Source organism: Globicephala melas, chromosome 2, assembly GCF_963455315.2.
Source record: "Globicephala melas chromosome 2, mGloMel1.2, whole genome shotgun sequence".
NCBI classification, from domain to species: domain Eukaryota; kingdom Metazoa; phylum Chordata; class Mammalia; order Artiodactyla; family Delphinidae; genus Globicephala; species Globicephala melas.
The window spans coordinates 136,063,276-136,087,378 of NC_083315.2; the positions used below are offsets into that span (position 1 = coordinate 136,063,276).

A 24,103-nucleotide genomic window follows, 5' to 3' on the forward strand; every position below is an offset into this window, starting at 1 on the left:
GTATGAATTGAAAAGACAGTGGTGCAGCTATTCATATTTTATTTATAAGGCAAAATGTGGGTAATATATAAAATGGCAATAAATTGTGCACAATTATCTACATTACTGCACCATATTCTTAAAGGTATTTATTTATATTTCATCTTGGTCCAAAAAAGATTTCAGGCAGCATTGCACCACTTGCTATGTGACAAATTAATGCTACTTTTTCAAAGGCCAAGTCAGAAAAGAAAATGTGTGAAATTCCTGTTCACAAATGATATCAGCATTTCATCAAAAGAAGTGCTGAAAAATGATATGCTTTGACTTTTATGTTTACTTTTCAGCAAGCCTCCAATAATTTACTACCTTGTGAAAAGGATTACAAGGCTAGAAAACCCTCAGTTCTTTACAACTCAGTGTCTAAAGCAGTGATAGAAAAGTCCATTACTCTGATTTTTGTTAGGCAAATAAAATATCAGTACAAAAAGTTAACAATAATAGTAGTAACTTTTTCTACTTTATTCCCTCATTTTGCCATCAAACTAGAGAAACATAATGGAAATAGATGTAATAAAATACTTTAAACATACAGAGAGACCTTCAAAGATGACATGTTCTGGTCAACTAATCCATAAGTTTCATTTGCCATGAAACAGTCTCCTACATAAGGTAAAAATTTAAAAGGTAATCCAGGAGCCCTGAGCCCAGAGAGGAAATTGCTAGAAGGCACTTTTGTAGATAAGACTCTTGCAGTGATTCCATTTTCTAGGTCCTTCCTTCACATCTTTTAAATGCAGCCCATCTAACTGTCAAGAGAAAAATGCCAACATTATTTTCTAGACAGTTAAGTAATTCTGTGGATGTTCTGAAAGGGAATATATGTTAAGCCTGGTGCTCTGTGTAGAGAGTAAAAGAGCACAGCATTTAACCCACACAGATGATCTTCTACTCTAATCAGCTTTGGCAGAACAATGAGAAATGAAGGATTTTATTGCCAAAGCCACAGCTAGCAACAATCTCTGGGACTTTTATTCCATGGGAGACAAAAGCAAACATGTTCTTCTAATGACTACCCTTCAGATTAGACTGATGGCATAAACTACGTTTATACTCATGAAGGATTTACCATTTTCCTGGGTTTAACAGCTGAATGTGATTCCTGTTTGCTAGTTCTAGCTACTAGGACCATATTCCATGCTGTGAAATTAACACAATGATGCTTAAGCCATTGTCACCTTGGTAGAGTAGGCCTGGCCAGGAAATGAACCAGTAGGGCCCAGTATTTAAGACTGGGTGGTCAGCCTCTCCTGCTAAACCTCCAGCAAATAGGCTCGTTTAGGATTAAAGGAAGACACGGCCATATGGAGAGAAAGACAGGCTTTGGGCACATGGTAGTTGAGGGAGGCACATAGAAAGATTTTCAAGGTATTGAATAATGAATGTCTTTGTGTGCTTTTTCTTTCTTCAATAAGCTTTCTGACTGGATCAAAACACAAAACTGTTCATTGGTTGGTTTGTATGTCATAATTAGCCACAAATTCTTAAGTCTGGGCCATACCTTCTTAAAATCCATCATTGTATTGGAATAGAAGGTAGACTGCTGTTGGTTCTCTCGTTTTTAAAGAATATATTTTAAAATTTTGACAAAGACCATAATGGCTAAAATATTTCTTGAACTAAAAAGATATATAAGACGAGGAAAAGGAATGATCTCTCACGGTAACTTCGTTCTGTTCAATAAAATATTATGTCCTTCCTGACCCTTATTATCACTATATTTGATCTGCAGTTTGGTGAAATGATTCTGAAGGCAGGAGATAAAATATGACTACATGTGAAGTATGCCCATTGTGAAATGGGTGTAACTGCAATAAATTCTAAACATAAAAACCTATTACATTTGTACTTTTTCTTATTTTCTTTTGATTTTTTAATTTTTGTCTGTGTTTTTTTTTTAAACTTCTTTATTGGAGTATAATTGCTTCACAATGTTGTGTTAGTTTCTGCTGTATAACAAAGGGAATGTATCAGCTGTATGTGTACATATATCCCCATATCCCCTCCTTCTTGCTCTCCCTCCCACCCTCCTTATCCCACCCTCCCTATCCCACCCCTCTAGGTGGTCACAAAGCACCCAGCTGATCTCCGTGTGCTATGCAGCCGCTTACCACTAGCTGTCTATTTTATATTTGGTAGCGTATATATATCAGTGCTACTCTCTCACTTCATCCCAGCTTACTCCCCCTCCCCGTGTTCTCAAGTCCATTCTCTACTTTTCATTTGTTCAACATTGAACAACATTGTTCACCAGTTTGGGCAAAGAACTTGTAAGTAATGCTTGAATTATTTCCCCCCTTTGGCAACACAAGAAATAAGGAAGAATTTAAGGATTTTATCTTGTGAAATGGTAAGATAATTGCTCAGATTTAAGTTTATAGCTCAAACATACTTGGGGGAAATAGTACTCTATACTTCTAAGTTCTAAAACTCCTAACAATTTTATTTTCTTATTTGAAATATATGCTATAAATTTAGAATACAATTATAACGATCAAGGTTTTAATGTAGTTAGTATTATCTATCACATAGGCAGAAGATGGCTTTTAAAGAATTATTAATGTCACATTCTTAGCTTTCAAATTGTGAGCTTAATTATAAGGTAGTCATGTTTCTTTTAATGGCTGTGTGTACTTTCATAAGAACTGAAAAGGTGACAATATGTAAATATTAATACATGGTCAAATATGCATGCCACTTAGGACATCAGGTTGAGAAGGATGGGAAATCTGGTGGTGATGTAAATTTAATTAGCTTTCATTAGATTCTAGAATTCTATTTTAAGTGAACTTAAAATAGATCAATTCACAGATTCTGTTCCTGAATTTATTAATTATTCTAAAGAGGAAAAACAATTGAGTAAAGAATATAATTTCAAATACTATAAGAAGAAAGTGGGAGGGAGGTAAGGCATCATTTTAAAAATGATGAAGAAGGAAGGGCCTGCAGAAGACAGAAGATTTCATCCAACCCCTATTGATGTATGGTAATCATAATTAATGCTTTCGTGATGGCATATCAGGAATATTATTGTTTTTAATGAAAGAAATATTAGTTCATGGAACTATGAGAAAAACCATAGATGTGAAGATATGGATTTAGCATGGCATTTCTGTCAATCTTTCTCATCCATGGTGGCTCTTCCTTTAAAAAAAAAAAAAAAGGGCTTCCCTGGTGGCGCAGTGGTTGAGAGTCCGCCTGCCGATGCAAGGGACGTGGGTTCGTGCCCCAGTCCAGGAGGATTCCACGTGCCACGGAGCGGCTGGGCCCGTGGGCCGTGGCCGCTGGGCCTGTGCTCCGCAGCCTGTGCTCCGCAGCGGGAGAGGCCACGGCAGTGAGAGGCCCACGTACCACAAAAAAAAAAAAAAAAAAGACACTGCAGAGAGTCCATCTGTACAGTCTAAAACCACAACATGTAATAAAAAATGATTCTAACCTATTGATATTTATCATAGTCTTTTTCTTAATTTTAGTAAGGAATAGCTCGTAATGTAAAGAAACATATATATTTGAAGTTCAGCAATTCTTTCATGTCAGTTTCTCCCATTAAATTATTTTAAATACTTTTTGAGATATGTACAATCTTGTTTAATAAAAGCTGTTTTTGTTCCCTACCTAGTTCTACAGATTCATTTTACATGATATACAGATATTGGAAGATATTCAGCAAATACTAACATTAATTAACTCTAGGTGGTAGGACTTTGGGTGATTTGTGGCTTTCATTTGAAACTCTTTGTAGAAATGGAAATTTTCATAATGTGCATGTATTGTTTTTAGAAAACAAGTAAGGCCATTATTCTACCCCCAAATTTTGAAATATTCCCTTATAAAGATTCTCTTGAAAATGAAAATACATTGTGAAAAAGGAGAATTTTATTTTTCAATGGAGTGATACCTACGTACGTTTGGTATATTATCTGTACAATGAGAGTTTTGTTTCGTTAAAAAAAAATCCCTAGATCCTCTGCTAAGCCAGTTTTCCCATCAGACCTCATTACAATCTGCAGAGAGGGAGTTTGTAAATGAAATTATTTATGCTGTAATGTTTGCACAAGTATTCTAATAACACTGAATCCAAGTAAAATGCTCTTTTTGATAAAAGGTGGGATTGGTCTGCCTTTATGTCTGTGTGATAAACTGTCTTTATTAAATGCCATTTTCAAAATACAAGCATTTCTTTCAATTCCTGTGGCTACAACAGACATTTCTTCTGTGTATTTGGGGAGGCTTGGCCATTTTGAACTAGCACCTTTGAGAACAGACTACCCTCAAGAGTGTTTCCACAGAGAACTGTAGGCCAGCATAAAATTTTCAAAATATTTTATTTTCTAACAAAATCAGAAACATGTAAGATTATATTCCTGGAAAGTGTTTCACCCTTCACTATTTTACAGGCAGGGGAACCTGTAAGTACAAAATGCTGCCACGTGCAGTAAAGTGGGAGCTGACCACTAGCCTCAGCCCCCCACATTGCCAAGTGTCCTGCCCATGAACTTGTCATGTACAGCGATATCTGGAAAACAGCAATCTTTGGAGCACAAGTGAAATGGTATGGATAAGTGGCTCTAGTCAAACTTTGTTCCCCTGCCTTAGTACCATTTGGATTCAGGTAGTATAGTAAAGTGGTTAAAAGTGTAGGTTTGGGGATCAGACTGCTCTGCGTTTGGGACCCACCTAAGTCTTAGGGCAAATTACTGGCCATCTCAGCCTTAAAATCCTCAGTTTCGTCCTCTATAAAATGAGAGTAACACAATAATCTCAGGAAGATATGAGATTAAGATATGTAACAAGAGTTTAGGACAATGACCAACACATGGATAATACTGATGGAGAATTTTTTTTTTTTTGCGGTACGCGGGCCTCTCACTGTTGTGGCCTCTCCCGTTGTGGAGCACAGGCTCCGGACACGCAGGCTCAGCGGCCATGGCTCACGGGCCCAGCCGCTCCGTGGCATGTGGGACCTTCCCGGACCGGGGCACGAACCCGTGTCCCCTGCATCGGCAGGCAGACTCTCAACCACTGCGCCACCAGGGAAGCCCTGATGGAGAATTTTTAATGATGAGTTGATGATAGGGATGATGACAACAATGGCATAAATTGGTCAAGATCACTGCCTCAACTGCTCAATTTTGCTTTGTCTTTAAAGAGGTAACCTGTGTGAAAATATCTTTGAAGGTGAAAGGAGAGTTCACTTTCTGTAACTCAGCATTAGTGAAAGAAGTAGTGAGCGTTGAGATAGGAAGAGTTCTGGATTCGCGGCCAGAGTCACCTTTTCATTACTCAACTTGCCACTTATCGAAAAACTCTGGGCAAGTCACTTAACCTCTTTGAACCTCATGTTGTTCAAGAGTAAACTGAAAAGCTCAAATGAGAAGATGTTTGGCAAAATGAAAACTATGTAAATGTGACGGGTTATTAACACCCCCATTACCTAGATAATTCACATTTTTAGAAAAACCATTGAGGAAGAAGCCATCTACTTCGGAGGCAGATGGTAAAACAGCAAGAATCAAGGGGCTCTGGGGTCAGACAGCCCTAGGCTTGAATCCAGCCTCTGGCATCACCAGCTGTGTGCCTTGGCAGAAGCCTCAGTTCATCACCTGTAAAATGGGATAATAAAACTCACACATCATAGGATTCATGAAGATTAAATGCAATGATGCGAGTATATCACTCAGTAAAAGTGCCCAATAAATGTCAATATTAAATAATAATAATACTTAGTAATCTGAAGATTGCCATGTTTTATTAGGTTATTGTCTTATTTCATCTTCACTGAGTAGATTGGGCTTTGGTTTATTAACCAATTGGGTATGAGTATCATTTTTTTAAACTGGGAACAGAATGTGTGTAATGTAGTATAATGTGGACTTTAGTCTCTCTTTAAACATTCTTTTCTACAGCTAAAATCATATATATTAGTAAAATAAATGTAAGGTTCCTTTTGCATGTATACTACAGTTTTTAGGATGCACTGTATTAGTTTCAGTACAGTCTTCATGACATATCCAATGGGCTGCAAATTTCTCCATGGAACTGTTTAACATGGAGGAAACAGAAACTCACTTTTATTCCCTTTTCCAAGCAAAACTTTCACTTCTTAATACCTTCAGAGGACATTATCAACAATGTTAATACTTACTTCTTTTAACTGCATTCACAGCTGCTCCTTGATCACACCCATTTCATCATTTGTATACTAGACCTTGCTCTGCTGGTCTATGGATTGGGCTAAGAATTATTACACATGAGTGGCTTCAACCCTGATTATGTATTAAATTCACTTGAGGAGCTTCTGAAACATACTGATGCTTGGCTCAACTGAATCAGAACCTCTAGGGGTGGGGCCCAGGCATCCTTCATGGTTTTTTAACGCTTCCCAGGTGATACTAATATACAGCCAGTGTTAAGAACAACTGTTTTTGATAATGAGGGAACTAAAATGAAGATACACTGAAAATGCTAAACAAGAATCTTACTGTAGATTTTAGTTTAGGTGAAAGTTCTCCTAGTAGGGAGAAACAGGAATAATTTACTTATTATTTCTCTTTTATGCCTATAAACCCACCCACCCAGTTATTAGTTAATTTTCAGGATAATGGCTTTGTTCTATTTGACAAAAGGAAATCAATGGTACTGAACATTATCAAAGGTCACAGAGTAGGAAAGACCCTCAATGATCCTGAATCAATCTTCATAAGCAGCTGTATAGTGGAAATGAAAACGATTGTCTTCAATGGACAAATTATGGCATTTTGTGTTATTTTCTGATTATAAATGTCCACATTTTTTAACCTCCCCCCCAGTGAGAATGTCAACTGAGGCAATAGGACTGTGATGAAATAGTGTCTTACATCTTATACAAATAAGTCAGAAAATCTGCCACTTTTGGTACTTACTTTTGGTAAGAATAGAGGAAATCCATAAGCATAGTCTAAAAACCAAGTTTGTTATGTCCAACTAAACTTGGTATTCTTTCAAGCCATAGATGTATGCTGAGTGTGTATACGGAATAAACTGGCTGAGTCTAAACACATAACAAGAATGAAATGTTACCAAGAATTTTCACAGCTGCCTCCTGTATAAAACATATGCTAGTTCATGTAGTTGACATCATTCTCTAAAATTATGCCCCCTGAATGGCCATACATTTCTTATTTCCTGGCATTTAAATTTATTAGGTTCATTTATTTACTTTTGACAGTTGTATTTCCAATAGGCCCACATAATTTGAACTAGACTATTGTATTTTATGTCTTAGCCGCCCAACCAACAAATAAGAGACAGAGAAAATATGTTCTTAATTCTGAGGTTCATGTTTACTTTTTCTCTGCTTAAAAGATTTACCAAAGAAAAACTCCTTGGGGCATTAAAGATTAAAAGACATCCCATTCTTTCTATGATATAACATTACAAGAGGAAGATGCCAGGTTTAAAAAAAAAAATCAGCTCCTGCTCCAGTGTATTCTTGGCCCCCTGAGGGATGCTGCAACCCTGCAGGTTAAGTCAAACGCACCTTCTTCAGAACCATATTTGTTAAATATTAAAAGACACTTCATATTACAAACATCCAAGTTTACAACACATAATTCTTTCAAAGTCTCTCTTTCTCCTAGTAATCTCACACTGAGCAAGATGAAGGAGAGAATTTTAATGTAACAAAGGAGAGATGGAGATGTGTGAAGTATGAGGCTGAATAAAAATGGCTGAAAAGCAATCCAAGCAAGGCTGGAGGGTGGCCACACCCAGTGCTAATATGGACTGTTTCAAAATAAATCTGTTATACCAGAGGGCAACTGGCACTGTTTTTTAATTTCCCTCCATTTGCTCCACATATACCCATTATTAATAAACAGTAGTTACAGGTTACCCCAATGAAAGACAAAAAAACCCTGAAATATTTCAAAGTGAATCATCCTAATATGTGTCTACGCCATCATATTTTCAGGATTTCGAGAGCTATTCTGCATTTCCAGTTTCCTTTGTGTGACCACAAATAATAAGCCTAAAATGGGTGTGTCCCTCTTAAAAGGATGCACTACAGCCTTCTCAGCTAATGGTTCTACCAGGAGATTTCAACCTTTAGGCATAAATTAAATGCACTGGGATGCATGGAACAATAAGAAAGCATTTTAACTCCGGGAATAAGAAGAGATTAAACAAGTACTGAACGATTAAAGGATCCCAAAAGAGCTCCAGGAGGAGGCAAAAGATGCATTATTTAAAATACTGGCGTGACAACAAGAAAACAAAGGGGTGGGGGTGGGGGATTTTTTAAAAAAGACAGGACAAGGGGAAAACCCCACAAAAATCAAACACCATCCACTTTGATTTTTGACAGAACAAGTTTACTCCCCCCATCAGAAAGCTCTTGGGTATAAAGCATGCATAGGTCCCACAGGTGAAATGATGCACAATGGCCGAGTCTGGGTCCCGGCGCTCCCGTGCGCCGCAGGCATGCACAACTGAAATAAAGAGAATACCCTGACTTTTCCAGTTGCTCCAAACACAGTCCATCTTCGTGGAATCGGCGGTGGCCTGCATCGTGCGCGCTTTAGGGGCTCGCCGTTGCTGTCCTCGGGGCCGCTGAGCGAGCACTGAGGCGTCGGTGCCCCGGCTGCAGCGCTGCTCGCGGTGGCCGCGGCTGCAGACAGACTGAGGCTGAACCAGCCGGCGTGCGCCGCGAGGGGCGGGCGCGTCGCGGGCACCGCAGTCTCCGAGGCAGCGAATCAGCGCGGCGCGGTGCCGGTCGGCCTGCGCGCTCGGGGATGTGGGCGCCGCTAGAGGCGAGAGCGTAGGCTCACTGCCCGAGAGATGGTGAAGCCGGTTCTTACCCGGAAGGCACAAAAGCTGACCGGGGGGTGGGAAGTTTGGGAGAAAGAGGAGAAAGGGCCAAGGGTAGGGATGAGAGTACAACACTTGGGCAGTTTCTGGGGCTTCCTGCCCGGCATGGCATGCTGCTTTTTCTAGAAATGTCTTAGAAACCCATGAAACTTGTTGGATAAGACATAGTTGATGGCAGTACAAATCTCAGGCTTTCAGTATCATGTCCCTTAATTGCCGCAGCGCTCACTCACCTTCCCCCCCCACCCGCCCCCAATTCTTTACACTGTGGTCACACTTTAATTGCTTGACATCTTCCAAACAACTGACAGATTCTTTCCCTCTTTTGGAATAGGCCACGGCTATCCAAAACCTTCCTTGGCAAGCCGCAATCACTGCAAAGAAACCCTGAGGGCTCGTGTCCTCTCCTGTTAACCCCTCTTCTCCAGCTCTGTTTGTGGGTTGAATTAATAAATAATATCAGAATGTGGTGCGCCAGCAGGCTCCCGATCAAAGCCTTTGGACTCTGACACACGGAGTTATCAGCCACTGCAGTGACCCTCCAAGAGTGGTCAGTTGTGGGGACATCCAAACAGAACTCAGGGAAGCAAAGGGCATTCTTCCTCAACATCATATTTGAGATTGAGTGCTGAGGGGTGATGGGCACGGGTGGTGTGTATAATTTGCGAGATAAAGTTGGTTTCCAAGCCTTGTGCGTCAAGGGCTTCAGGTGTCCCCAGTTACAATGCAAATGTTAATGGGAGGAGCAGAAAAATAGGTAGTAAACTACTAATCAAATCTTAGCATGAAATACTTTATCGGATTATATTCCAAGGCAGTTGAGAGAATGGACAGGGGATAGGTATGTTTTGATGAGGAAAAGGTAGAAATAGCACAGAGAAAGGACTGGAATATAGGCATTTTCTAGGGAAAGAAAGTCCTGGTGGAGGGGACCCTTGAGGAGACAAGACATAGCATGAGGACAAAGGATGCCTTGGGGACCAAAGGGGTATATAGAAGGAAGAGTTCCCACTTCATTTGTTGTAGCATGGCCTTATCTGTTACACAGAATTTCTCTCTCCCTCATGGAGAAGTGGAGCCTCCACAATTCCTCTGCAGTTTACAGAGCCATTCCTTCCCATACCCAAATCTACATCTGTACATCCTGTGCCAGCAAGAGCCTAATGACAGTAATCTCAAGGTTATGCTTGTGGACATGATTTATCTTTCATTTTATGAACGATATACACTTTAAAATATGATCTTTATGATCATGCGTGTTCTTTCTAGAATGAAAGCCTCCAGAGAAACCAGCTAAGCCTCTGCATATCTTTGTAAAACATGTGAAATTACTCTTAAGGAAGCTTAATAAAGAATGATTTCAGAAGGATGATTTAGCACTTTTGAGCATCTGAAGTCTCCTAAAAGAGTGGGCTTGTCGGAGCTCCCATGGGGCTGATGGGAAGGAAGAACAGTGACCACATTATTACACAGCACTTTTCAAACTGACCTGCTCTAGAGGTGCTAGTGAGTTTTGTTATATTTATATTCCCTCCCCCCCTCCCTCTCCCTTCCCCCGCCTCCCAATTTTTTCATCATCATGGTCATGTTTGGGAATTCAATCAGCAAAATGATGAAATGACTGGTATGTGATGATGAATTCTCACTGCATGATGTGGGGCTGGGACAAACTGCAAATAGGTGGGGGACAAGACTCAGAAGGAGAGAGAAAGAGCTGCCAGGTGGGCTGTTCCTGTCCTGGCCACTTTTCAGTTGGAATCCTTTGGAACCTTGGCCACTAGGAGGCACTGACAGTCCAATGATAGCCACAGACATCAGCCTCAGTACAGAAGGTGTCCCAGGTATTTTCTTTTTTTTTTTTTTAACATCTTTATTGGAGTATATCTGCTTTACAATGTTGTGTCAGTTTCTGCTTTATAATAAAGTGAATCAGCTATACATATATCCTCCCTCTTGCATCTCCCTCCCACCCTCCCTACCCCACCCCTCTAGGTGGTCACAAAGCATGGAGCTGATCTACCTGTGCTATGAGGCTGCTTCCCACTAGCTATCTATTTTAAATTTGGTAGTGTATATATGTCCATGCCACTCTCTCACTTCGTTCCAGCTTACCCTTCCCCCTCCCCATGTCCTCAAGTCCATTCTCTACGTCTGTGTCTTTATTCTTGTCCTGCCCCGAGGTTCTTCAGAACCACTTTTTTATTTTAGATTCCATATATATGTTAGCATATGGTATTTTTTTTCTCTTTCTGACTTACTTCACTCTGTATGACAGACTCTAGGTCCATCCACCTCACTACAAATAACTCAATTTCATTTATTTTTATGGCTGAGTAATATACCATTGTATATATGTGCCACATATTCTTTATCTATTCATCTGTCGATGGACACTTAAGTTGCTTCCATGTCCTGGCTATTGTAAATAGAGCTGCAATGAACATTGTGGTACATGACTCTTTTTGAATTATGGTTTTCTTAGGGTATATGCCCAGTAGTGGGATTGCTGGGTCGTATGGTAGTTCTTTTTAGTTTTTTAAGGAACCTCCATACTGTTCTCCATAGTGGCTGTATCAATTTACATTCCCACCAACAGTGCAAGAGGGTTCCTTTTTCTCCACACCTTCTCCAGCATTTATAGTTTGTAGACTTTTTGATGATGGCCATTCCGACTGGTGTGAGATGATATCTCATTGTAGTTATGATTTGCATTTCTCTAATGATTAGTGATGTTGAGCATTCTTTCATGTGTTTGTTGGCAATCTTGGTATATCTTCTTTGGAGAAATGTCTATTTAGATCTTCTGCCCATTTTTGGATTGGGCTGTTTGTTTTTTATATACTGAGTTGCATGAGCTGCTTGTAAATTTTGGAGGTTAATCCTTTGTCAGTTGCTTCATTTGCAAATGACCAAAGCAATCTTGAGAATGAAAAACAGAGCTGGAGGAATCAGGCTCCCAGACTTCAGACTATACTACAAAGCTACAGTAATCTAGACAGTATGGTACTGGCACAAAAACAGAGATATAGATCAATGGAACAGGATAGAAAGCCCAGAGATAAACCCATGCACATATGGTCACCTTATTTTTGATAAAGGAGGCAAGAATATAGAATGGAGAAAAGACAGCCTCTTCAATAAGTGGTGCTGGGAAAACTGGACAGCTACATGTGAAAGAATGAAATTAGAACACTCCCTAACACCTTACACAAAAATAAACTCAAAATGGATTTGAGACTTAAATGTCAACTATAAAACTCTTAGAGGAAAACATAGGAAGAACACTCTTTGACATAAATCACAGCAAGATCTTTTTTGATCCACCTCCTAGAGTAATGGAAATAAAACCAAAAATAAAGAAATGGGACCTAATGAAACTTAAAAGCTTTTGCAAAGCAAGGGAAACTACAAACAAGATGAAAAGACAACTCTCAGAATGGGAGAAAATATTTGCAAATGAATCAAAGGACAAAGAATTACTTTCCAAAATATATAAACAGCTCATGCAGCTCAATATTAAAAAACAAACAACCAAATCCAAAAATGGGCAGAAGATCTAAATAGACATTTCTCCAAAGAAGACATACAGATGGCCAAAAGGCACATGAAAAGCTGCTCAACATCACTAATTATTAGAGAAATGCAAATCAAAACTACAATAAGGTATCACCTCACACCAGTTAGAATGGGCATCATCAGAAAATCTACAAACAAAACATGCTGGAGAGGGTGTGGAGAAAAGGGAACCTTCCTGCACTGTTGGTGGGAATGTAAATTGATACAGCCACTATGGAGAACAGTATGGAGGTTCCTTAAAAAACTAAAAATAGAATTACCGTATGACCCAGCAATCCCACTACTGGGCATATACTGACAGAAAACCATAACTCAAAAAGACACATGCACCCCAATGTTCACTGCAGCACTATTTACAATAGCCTGGTCATGGAAGCAGCCTAAATGCCCATCGACAGATGAATAGGTAAAGAAGATGTGGTACATATATACAATGGAGTATTACACAGCCATAAAAAGGAACGAAATTGGGTCATTTGTAGAGACGTGGATGGATCTAGAGCCTGTCATACAGAGTGAAGTCGGTCAGAAAGAGAAAAACAAATATCATATATTAACGCATATATGTGGAACCTAGAAAAACGGTACAGATGAACCGGTCTGCAGGGCAGAAATTGAGACACAGATGTAGAGAACAAACGTATGGACACCAAGGAGGGAAAGTGGCGGGGCGGGGGGTGGTGTGATGAATTGGGAGATAGGGATTGACATGTATACACTGATGTGTATAAAATGGATGACTAATACGAACCTGCTGTATAAAAAAAAACAACTGAAAGTTCCCAATTACAGAAAGATGGAAAATAAATATTTCAAATGCCTAAAAAACAAACAAAAAACCCAAAAATAAACCAATGGGACCTAGTGAAACTTAGAAGCTTTTGCACAGCAAAGGAAACCACAAACAAGACAAAAACCCAGGTATTTTCAGTGGTTGAGTATTCAGTGTTACTGGAGCCAGTGTGTGGCTCTGACAGTCAGTACTGGGCAGCAAGCTGGGAGCAGCACGTCCCTAGCAAGGAAGAGTAGGCACAGAGGCAAACTCTCCCTCAGGTGGAGGGTAGCTCTGTCAGAATTTTTGGGCCATGAGTTTTCACTGGCCACAAAGTTGACCTTGGAATGTCAGCTTAGCTGAAAGACCACATGCTTTTCAGTCACGCTAAATCTGGAAAGAAGCTTGATGGCACCCGAAAAATCAATATAGCAGTTGGATAGTTGAAGACTGAGGAGGTAAGATGTCTGATGCCAGAAAGACACACACTAGTAAAATAAGAATTGGGGGCTTTTGATTAATGCACAGGTGATTAAGAGAAACAAAAATGACCTTATTAAAGGAAAATCAGGCAAAAGAGTATGAAGAACGACTGGGGATGTGGGTGTTAGACACACTTGTGTTACAAACTTTAGTTATATGGCTTCCAGCAAATAAGTATCTCTGGACCTCTCCCTCATAATATACAAATGAGTTATAGCTTTAAATGTTTGTTTCTATGAAATAATAAGAATTTATTTTCCAAAGACATTGTAAATGGGTGCTTTCCTTGCACAAGTGCCCACAAAATATTAATTGAAAGCTCTTGGCAAGATCAAAATGATAGAATGGGTAGAAAAGATATGTAAATTGTCCTTAAGCAGTGAAAGAAAACAGAAAGCAAAATAAAGCTTACTAAAAGCAGGCAGGAACTGCCGCTGTCTTTAAACCAGGAGAGAACAGACGGGCTTTGTATGCAGCCAGCTTAGAACTTGGTTTAGGTACTGCCAGGAAAGGAAGTGATTTCTTTAGTTTTCAGGATGAAATCGTGCATTAGTCTGTACTAAGGAAAAGCAAAATAGCCAAGTTTTATAATCTCATCCCAGATCAAGATGAATGTTGAAGGCTGCTATGCCCAGAGTGGCTGTATTGTTTTTGCCTACTAAGCATCAGGATTTTTACTGATGAGACTCAATGGCACCTATATTGACACATTTATTTAAGGAATACTTACGGAGCACCTACTGTATTCTAAACACTGCTCTAAGCATAAAGCAAAGTTCCTACTTTTAAGAAGTTTACATGCTAGTGTGTATGGGAGGAGTAGATAATAATAAAAGAGGTAAATATATATTTCACTTGTGGAGAAGTGTATTGGGGAAAATAAAGCAGGTAAAAGAGGACAGAGAAGGGGCTGGGGTGGAAATTTGTTGTTTTATAATGAGAGTCAGTGAAGGGCTAATTCGTAAGGTAAACTTAGAGCAGACACCTAATGGAATAAAGGAGAAAGCCATTAAGATCTATGGAGGAAGAGCATTCACAGATGCACTGAGTTTTCAGGACAGAATGTATTATAATAGCCAGTAAACTATATCAAGCATCTTATAGAACTCCTTGGATTTTTTTAGGCTCTGAGAAGTATAGCAATTGGCAGAAAAGGCACAGAACCAAAAAAAAAAAAAACTTCATTATGATCAAAGAACACTAAGAACTCTGCTCTATGCCATATGGAATAAGGAAATTTAAAGGAACAACCAGTTTATTACATAACCCACTGTACCAAAACAATGCATAAGTTGTCTTCAATTCAAATAAAAGATTAGCACTTTTTATTTTCTCATGGTGTGTATTTGGTTGTTACAAGATCCCTATGAGGTAGATAGTGTTTACCTTCATCTTCTTGATTGATTCATTCATTCAATCTACAAAGGTTTATAGAGCCCATACTAAGTGCCTGTCTCTGTAAATACAAAGGGAACTGCCCACTGGGAATTTGAGTCTACTGGGGGGAAGATTTACACATAAATAGATAAATGCAATCAGTGGATTGTATGAACAGGAAAGAGTGGATACACAAAACAGAGAGTGTTTAGTGGCAGAGGTTTCAGGAAAGGCTTCTGAGAATAGGTGATAATTAAACTGAATTATGAACAAGAAATGTATCACCAGTTTGAGTGATGGGCTTTCCTGGCTGACAGCTGTGGAAACTTAATTACAGAAATGTATAGAGGCCAAACTGTGACAGGCCTGAGTAGTAATACTGTCAATAGATTAGGGAGACATTGCAGGGTTTCAAGGAGAGGAGTAACATGGGAAGTTGAATAATTTATCCAAATTTGGCTGAGAATTTTTCCAGAATTGATAAAAGACATAAATTCTAGCCCTGAGCAAGACAAGTAAGAAATCAATACCCTGACCCATATCATAGTGAAACTGCAGGGCATCAAAAATAAGGAGAAATCTTCAAAGCAGACATAAATAAAAGATTACCTCAGAGAAACTGTAAGATGAACAGCAATCTTTTCATTAATAGAAGCCAGAAGACAATGAAATAATGTCCTCAAAGTAGTGAGGGAGAGTAACCATCATCTAGAATTCTACATCCAGAAAGACTAATACAGGGATTTTCAAATATGAAAGAAATGAGAGAATTTACTAATGGCAGACTCAGCAGAAAAATCTATCAAAGATAGTACTCCAGAAAGAAGAAAACTGAACCTAAATTCAGTTAAAAGGAAGAAGTGACATGCATGAAAGAATGCTGAGCATAAACATCAGTAATGGCTCATCTGAGGGGAGGGTTATAAAAGAAAGGTAAAAGTAAAACAGTAGACAAAATAGAACATAGGTAGGAGGAGTGACAAGAGTAAAAGCATTCTAAGATCCTAGTATTTTTTCAGGAGGAAGATAGAGATATTTAGACTACGAAAGAGTCAGATTTGTGTGTCAAACATTTAATGGTCACCACTAAAAGAAAATAACGAGAACATGTAACTTCAAAATGAATAAAATGTATAAGCAAGGTAATTTATTCAATCAAACAGAAAAAATTAGAAGCAAAGAAAATAACTAGTAAATTGAAAGCACAAAATAAAATATTAAAAATACTTCTAAATATATCTAAAGAATGCCAACTAAAAATGATGAAAGCTCTCATATTGGATGAAAAAGATGTAGTCAAAGGATGTTTTCAAAAGAAAGTCCTAAAACATACTGATACAGAAATGTTCTAAGTAGAAATGGAAAAAGTTATACCAGGTTAATAAATTTTTGTAATAGTGACCTTGCTAGATTAACTTATTAATTTTATTTGTAGATTCTTTTGAATTTTATATGTACATAAGCATATCTTCTCTGAATAAAGATGGTTTTATTTCTTCCCTTCCAATTTTTATACTTGCATTTCTTTACCTTGACTTACTGCTTTGGCTAGGACTTCTAGTATACTGTTCAGTAGAGGTGGTAACAGGGACTATCCTTTGTCTTTTTCTTGAATTAAAGGGGAAAGTGTATTCAAAATTTCACCATTAAGTATGGTGCAAGCTGTGAATTTTTTAGCTATCCTTTATCAGAATAAGGCAAATTCCCTCTGGCACCAGTTTTCTGAGATTTTTCATCATGAATAGGTACTAAATTCTATCAAATGCTTTTACTGAAGCTAGTGAGATGATCACATAGGTTTTCTCCTTAATTTTGTTAATATATAAATTACATGGATTGAATTCTGAATGTTAAACCAAACTTGTATTCCTAGAATAAACTTTATATGGCCCTGATGTGACATCCTTTTTATATATTGCTGTTCAATTTGGATTCAATTTGTTAATGTTTTGTGTAGAATTTTTATATCTATATTCATGAGAGATATCGTCTCTTCCTTTCCTTTCTTGTAATATTTTTCTTAAGTTTCTGCATCAGGGTTATACTGGCCACACAAAATGAGTTGAAAAGTATTAATCCCACCAATATTTTCTGAAGGAGTTTATATAAGATGATATTACTTCTTTTTGGAATGTTTGCAAGAATTCACCAGGGAACCCATTTGGACCTGGAGTTTTATTTGTGAGATGATATTTAATTACAGCTTTCTTTAATAGTGTAGGATTATTCTGATTTTCAATTTCTGCTTATGATAATTTTGGTCAGTTTTTTTTCAAATGAATTTGTCCATTTAAAATATATTGCCAAATTTATTGGCATAAATTATTCATATCATCTTTTAATTTTTTAATAATCTGGAGGAGTCATAGTCATGTTTCCTTTCTCATTTATGATATTTTAAGTTTTGTTTTCTCTCCTTTCTTGATCATTTTGTTGGAAGTTTATCAATATAATGAATTAAAGAATAAAATTTTACTTTGTTGTTTTTTCTCTTTTGTATATATGCTCTCTATTTCTGTCTATTTATTTATTTTTTACTTTCATTTGCTATTCTTTTACTAGCTCCTTAAAATGGAAGCTTAGATTATATTCAACATTTTTTCTTTTCTAATATTTCATTTAAAAGTATAAAATGCCCTCTTGGGGCAACTTCCCTGCTGGTCCAGTGGCTAAGACTCTGTGATCTCAATGCAGGGGTTCTGGGTTTGATCCCTGGTCCAAGAACTAGATCCCACATGCTGCAACTAAAGATTCTGCATGCTGCAACTAAAAAGTTCCTGCATGCCACAACAAAGATCCTGCATGCAGCAATGAAGAGCGTGCCACAAGTAAGACCTGATGCAGCAATAAACAAATATTATAAAAAATAAAAGTATAAAATGCTCTCTAAACACTGTAGCTACATCCTACAATTTTGATACATTATATTGATATATCAATTTGATACATTATATCAATATTATTGTTCAAAATGTTTTCCAATAGGCATTGGAAAGTGAGTTTTTTCTTTGATCTATTGATTATATAGAACTGTAAAATTCTGAGGATTGTTCTAACTATCCTTATTATTTTCAGATTAATTATTGTGTAGTCAGAGAACAAATTTTGTATTACTTTAATCCATTTAAATTTATTGAGACTTGCTTGAGAGCCTGGAACATGATGTACTTTGATATATATGTCTAGAGGACTTGAACATACATGTTGAAGTTTCAAGGGGAAGTGTCAATTAGATCATATGAGTTAATAGTATTATTCAAATAATCTAGTTCCCCACTAATTTTTTGTCTATGTGTCTGTCAAATATGAAAAGAAATACTACTTCCAACTTTGAAGTTGATTTGTATATTTCCCTTCAATTTTGTCTGCTTTTACTTTATATATTTTGAAGCTATGTTATTGGGCACTTGGGCACTTATAAATTTAAGATTATCATGTCTTACACTGGAATTGATTCTTATATCACTATGAAATATTCCCCTTTATCTCTAATAATACTCTTTGATTTAAAGTCTAGTTTAGCTAATATGGAAGCTATCTTTAACAGCTTTCTTTTGATTAATGTTTGCATAATATAGCTTTTTCCATCCTTTACTTTCAAACTATTGTATCTTTATATGTTCTTATACAGCATACTTTTTAATACTCTGTTCTGTTATTTTCATATTTTATTCCCTTCATTCACCATTTTGAATATTTCTCTGAGTTCACTAACTGTCTTTTTCTGTGTCCAAAGACTTATTAAATGTAGCCAATTAAGTTTTAATTTCAGAATTTTAATTTTCAGTTCTAGTAAATTCACTTGATTTTGTTTTTATAAATTCCACTTCTCTGTTTAAATTCTTCATCTTGTTTCATATATTTATAATAGTTACTTAAAAACTTTATCTAATGCCAATATCCAGATCATCTGTGGGTCTGCTTCTATTGCCTTTTTTGTTTGATTATCAGTTACATATTCTTGCCTCTTACATGTCTAGCAAATTTTTTTATGGTATAATGGATATTGTGTACACAAGAACCATAAAGACTGACAGCTGATTTTATTTTCCCATAAAAAGGGTTCACCCTCCCTTTACTAAGAAGCTGGGTTGATCACATCATTTCAACCAGGAACTGAGCTAAGTCATGGTGTATTGCTGGACACAAGTTCAATATACAAAAATAGTGTTCCTATAAAATAGCAAAGTCACTTGGGAAATATTATGTTTAGGTTACCTATCATAAAGAGTAACAAATATATAAGGTTACTAGGAGTACATATAATTCTGTAGAAACTTAAAGAGAAGAGTATAAAACTTTTTTTAAGTGACATAAAGAAATCTTTTTTTTTTTTTTTTGGCGGTATGCGGGCCTCTCACTGTTGTGGTCTCTACCGTTGTGGAGCACAGGCTCTGGATGCGCAGGCTCAGCGGCCATGGCTCATGGGCCCAGCTACTCTGCGGCATGTGGGATCTTCCTGGACCGGGGCATGAACCCGTGTCCCCTACATCAGCAGGCAGACTCTCAACCACTGTGCCACCAGGGAAGCCCAAGAAATCTTAAATAAAAAGATATTCCATGCTAGGAAGACCCACTATTGCAGAGACAGAACTTCTCCCTATAATCATTTTGTAAATTCAAAGCAATTTCTATCAAAACTCCAAAAAACTTTTTCATAGTACTGGACAAACTATCCTAAAATTCATGTGGAAGAGGAAAATGCCAAAGACAGCACAATTTTGAAAGAGAAAATGATAAAGAAAGAAAGGGAAGAGAAAGAAGACAAAAAGGAAAAAGAAGATTCTCATCTTCTAGGTATCAATACTTATATAAGTATTATAATTAAAAAAACAGCATAATATTGGTAAGCAATAGTTAAACAGACCCATGGAACCAAATAGAAAACCTAGAAATGGACCCATGTATATGTAAAATTTTGATACAGTAGTAGAAGTATTACTACTATTGTTACCACTACTTATAAAATAGTTTGGCAATGTTTTCAGTACTTTACAGATATTAATTCATTTGATATGGTGACATGATTCAATGGTAAAGGAAGGGTTATTCAATAAAGGGTTCTGGAATAATTGGCTAGCTATCTGGAAAAAGACAAAATTAAATTTCTAACTTACACTATATATAAAAATAAATAACAAATGGTTTAAAGACTTAGTTTAAAAATAAAATTTTTAGAAAAAGTAAAAGAATATAGCTTTACAATATCCGAGTAAGGTAGAAACATTACAAATTTAAAAGGGAAATTGTGATCACTTTGATTATATTAAAAACCTTCAAGTTTGACAATTGAAAATATAAACAAAGTAGAAAGAAAAGCCACAAACTAGAAGAAGGCATCAGGGAAAGAACTTCAAATCAATACTGAAAGAAATTCAACAGGAAAATAGGAAAAAAATACAATAGGCAATTCCTATAACTGGAAATACTTTGAGTCAATAAACACAATAAAGGTGTGGTTTTCTACTAATCAGGGAAATAAAAATAAAGACCACTGTGAAATATTTACATTGCTGAAACTTTAAAATATTAAATGTTTGATACTACTAAATGTTTTTGGTAAAGATACAGAAAGAGCAACACATATAATGCTAGATCTGTAGAACAATTTGGCAATTTCTAGTAAAGCTGATATCCATACCTTGAGACCCAGTAATTCCACTTCTAGGTATCTACTCTGGAAAAAACCTCAAACTTGTGCACAAGAAGATATGAAAGAAGTTGTTCCCTATAGCCATGTCTATAATACTTTCAGCAGGAAAACTGATAAACTGTGCTTTATTCATACAATGGAAGCCTACATAGTGGTTAAAAGGAATAAACTAGGATTTCATGAATTAGTATACCTAACTCTGAAAACAGAATGTTGAGTAAAAAAATTCAACTTGAAAAAGGATATATACAACATAACTTCTGGCAATAGTGGAGTAAAGACGCTGGCCAATTATCTTTCCCAAAACCAACTATGAAATTGGACAAACTTGCCAAAGACAACCATTTCACAGCTCTGGAAATCAGCCAAACACAGAAACAAATTGAGAAGCATTTATACATGAAAAACTGCTAATATTTGGGTAAGAACAGTGGGAATTTGTTGTGTGTTCGACTGGGACTTCTATCCCCATCCCACCCTATTGTTACCAAGGTGGGACTCTGTGAAAATGAACAGCTTCTTTTGACTTGATTTAGACTGGATGGTGAAAAATCCACACTCAGAGGTGTTCTCAGTAAAAGAGATGAAAGCCATCTGAACTTTTAATGTATTTCTCAGCCCGTACACAGATCCACTGGTTGCAGGTCAAAGCTTTACTGATGACTTGAGATGTGAGAGCACAGACTCTGACCAATCATTAGCTGTCTGCTGAACTCTGCAGACACAAAGGGGATACTTAGGAATCCAGGATTTTTTAAAAATTAAAATAATACTGAGCAGAAACATCAGTGGCCACATACAATGGGGGAGAGAGAAAACTCAGATTAAGTCCATGAAAATTACTAAAAACAAAACCAAAAGAAAAATCCAAACAATGGCACAAACTCTCAATTAAAAAGTCAGACTCAGGATGACTAGTTTTCAATAAAAAATTATTAGCCATGTAAGAAACAGGAAATTGTGATCCATAATCAAGAAAAAAGCAATCAATAAAAATTGACTCTGAGTGAGAACAAATATTGATTTAGCAGACAAAAATTTCAAAGCAGCTGCTATGAATATAATTAAAAAATAAAATAAATTATACTTTAAAGAATTTGCAAAAAATAGAATGACAATGATTCAACTAAAAGGAAAAACTGATGAAGACACAGAAACTCTAAAAAGGAACCAATTGGAAATTCTAGAGATGAAAACTACAATAACTAAAAATTAAAATTCACTAGATGAACTCAACAGCAGATGTAAAATAGTAGAAGAGAGCATTGAACATGAAGACAGACGAATAGAAGTGATCTAACCTGAAGAATGGAGGAAAAATCTAAAAGAAAATGAACAAAGCCACAGAGACTTACGGTACAACATCAAGTGTACCAACATATCTATAATAGGAGTTTGGAGAGAGAGAGGGGAGAGAGACAGAAAAATATTTAAGGTGTAATTCTTGAAAAAATCCCCAAATTTGATTTTAAAACTTGATTAATCAACAGATTTAAGATCAACAAACTTCAAATAGTTTAAATATAAAGTGATCTATACCTAGACATACCTTTATCAAACAGTTAAAGACAGAAGGAGAAAACCTTGAAACAGCAAGTAAAAAATGACTCATCACATACAGGAGAGTATCAATACTAATAATAACTGACTTCTCGTCAAAAACAATGGAGATGAGAAAGAAGCTGAACGACATTCAAGTGCTAAAACACATACTGTCATCCAAGGATTTTATATCCAGCAAAATTATCCTTTGAAAATGAAGGTGACATATAGTCCTAGATGAAGAGAGAATTCATTGGTAGCAGATTTGCCTTAGGAAAAATACTAAAGAAAGTCTTTCAGGTAGAAAGGAAATTACTCCAGGCAGCAACTAAAATCCACAGAAAGAAAGAGTTCTAGAAAGAGTAAATATATGGGTGAACAAAACAAACTATATAAATTTATCTTTTCTTCTTTTTCTATTCATTTATTTAAAAGACATAAGATTGTAAACCAATAATCATAACAGTGTATTGTTGAGTTTATAACATATATGGATGGCAATCTATCAAGAAGACAAAAATTATAAATATATATGCACCTAACAACAGAACTCCAAAGTAAATAAAACAAAAACTAAAAGAACTGAAGAGAGAAATAAACAAACAATAATAGTTGTTGGACAACTATTATTCAATACCCTACTTTTAACAATGGATAGAACTAGACAGAATATCAACAAGGAAAGAAGAATTGAACAACACTATAAACTAACTAGAGCTAACTGACATCTGTAGAACATACCATACAACAACAGCAAAATACATATTCTTGATGAGTGCACATGGAACATTCCCTAAGACAGAACATACATTAGGCCATGAGACAGACTCAATACATTTTAAGAGGATGAAAATCATACAATATATGTTGTCCAATGATGATGCAATGAAATTAGAAATCAATAACATGAGGAAACTTGAAAATTCACAAATACGTAGAATTTAACCAATGCACTTCTAAATAAGCAATGGGTCAAAGAAGAAATCACAAGGGAAATTAGGAAATAATTTGAAATGAATGAAAATAAAACCAAAAGTTAGAGGTATAGCTAAAGATAATTAGAGGGAAAGGCTTTTTATTTATTTTTTTGGAAAGGCTTTTTATATTTAAAAAGAACATATCAATAACCCAATCTTCTGCCTTAAGAAACTAGAAAAGAAGAACAAACTAAACCCAAAGCAAGCAGATGAAGGAAGTAATAGAGATTAGACTGAAAATTAATGAAATAGAGAAAAACAACACAGAAAATCAATGAAACTAAAAGTTAGTTCTCTGAAAGAATCAACAAAATTAGCAAAACTTTAGCTAGAAAAAGGAAAAAAAAAAAGAGAGGTCTCAAATTACTAAAATCAGGAATGAAAGAGGGGACATTACAACCAACCTTACAGAATTAAAAAGGTTATACAGAAATACTATGAACAACTGCAGATGAAGAAATTAGATAACCCAGATAACGTGGACAAATTTTTAGAAAGACACAAGCTACCAAAACTGACTCTAAGAGAAATAAAAATGTTAATAGATTGAGATGAAAATGCATTGAATTAGTAATTTTAAAACTTCTCACTAAGAAAAGCCCAGGTTCAGATGGTTTCACTGCTGATCTACCAAACGTTTAAAGAAGGCTTATCACCAATCCTTCATAACTTTTCCAAAAAGTAGAAGGTATAGGAAAATTTTCCATCTCACTCTATGAGGTCAACATCACCTTGATGCCAAACCAGACAAAGCATCATGAGGAAAGAGAACTACAGAACATATCCCTTATGATTATAGATGCAAAAATCCTCAACAAAATACTGATAAACTGGACT

At 36.4% G+C, this 24,103-nt stretch overlaps 1 protein-coding gene across 4 annotated transcripts in view; it reads right to left on the bottom strand.

Annotated features, from left to right (window-relative positions):
- Positions 1-24,103, bottom strand: part of RTN1 (reticulon 1) — a 415,427-nt gene that overhangs the window by 24,150 nt on the left and 367,174 nt on the right. Inside the window, exon 1 of one of the 4 annotated variants that reach the window (XM_030855134.2) lies at positions 8,526-8,710. The exons of the other annotated variants lie outside the window; for them this stretch is intronic. Coding sequence (XP_030710994.1) covers positions 8,526-8,586 — 61 coding nt within the window. The 5' untranslated portion in view covers positions 8,587-8,710. Of the gene's footprint in view, positions 1-8,525; positions 8,711-24,103 lie in introns of those variants that run through there. 4 annotated transcript variants of the gene reach the window in all.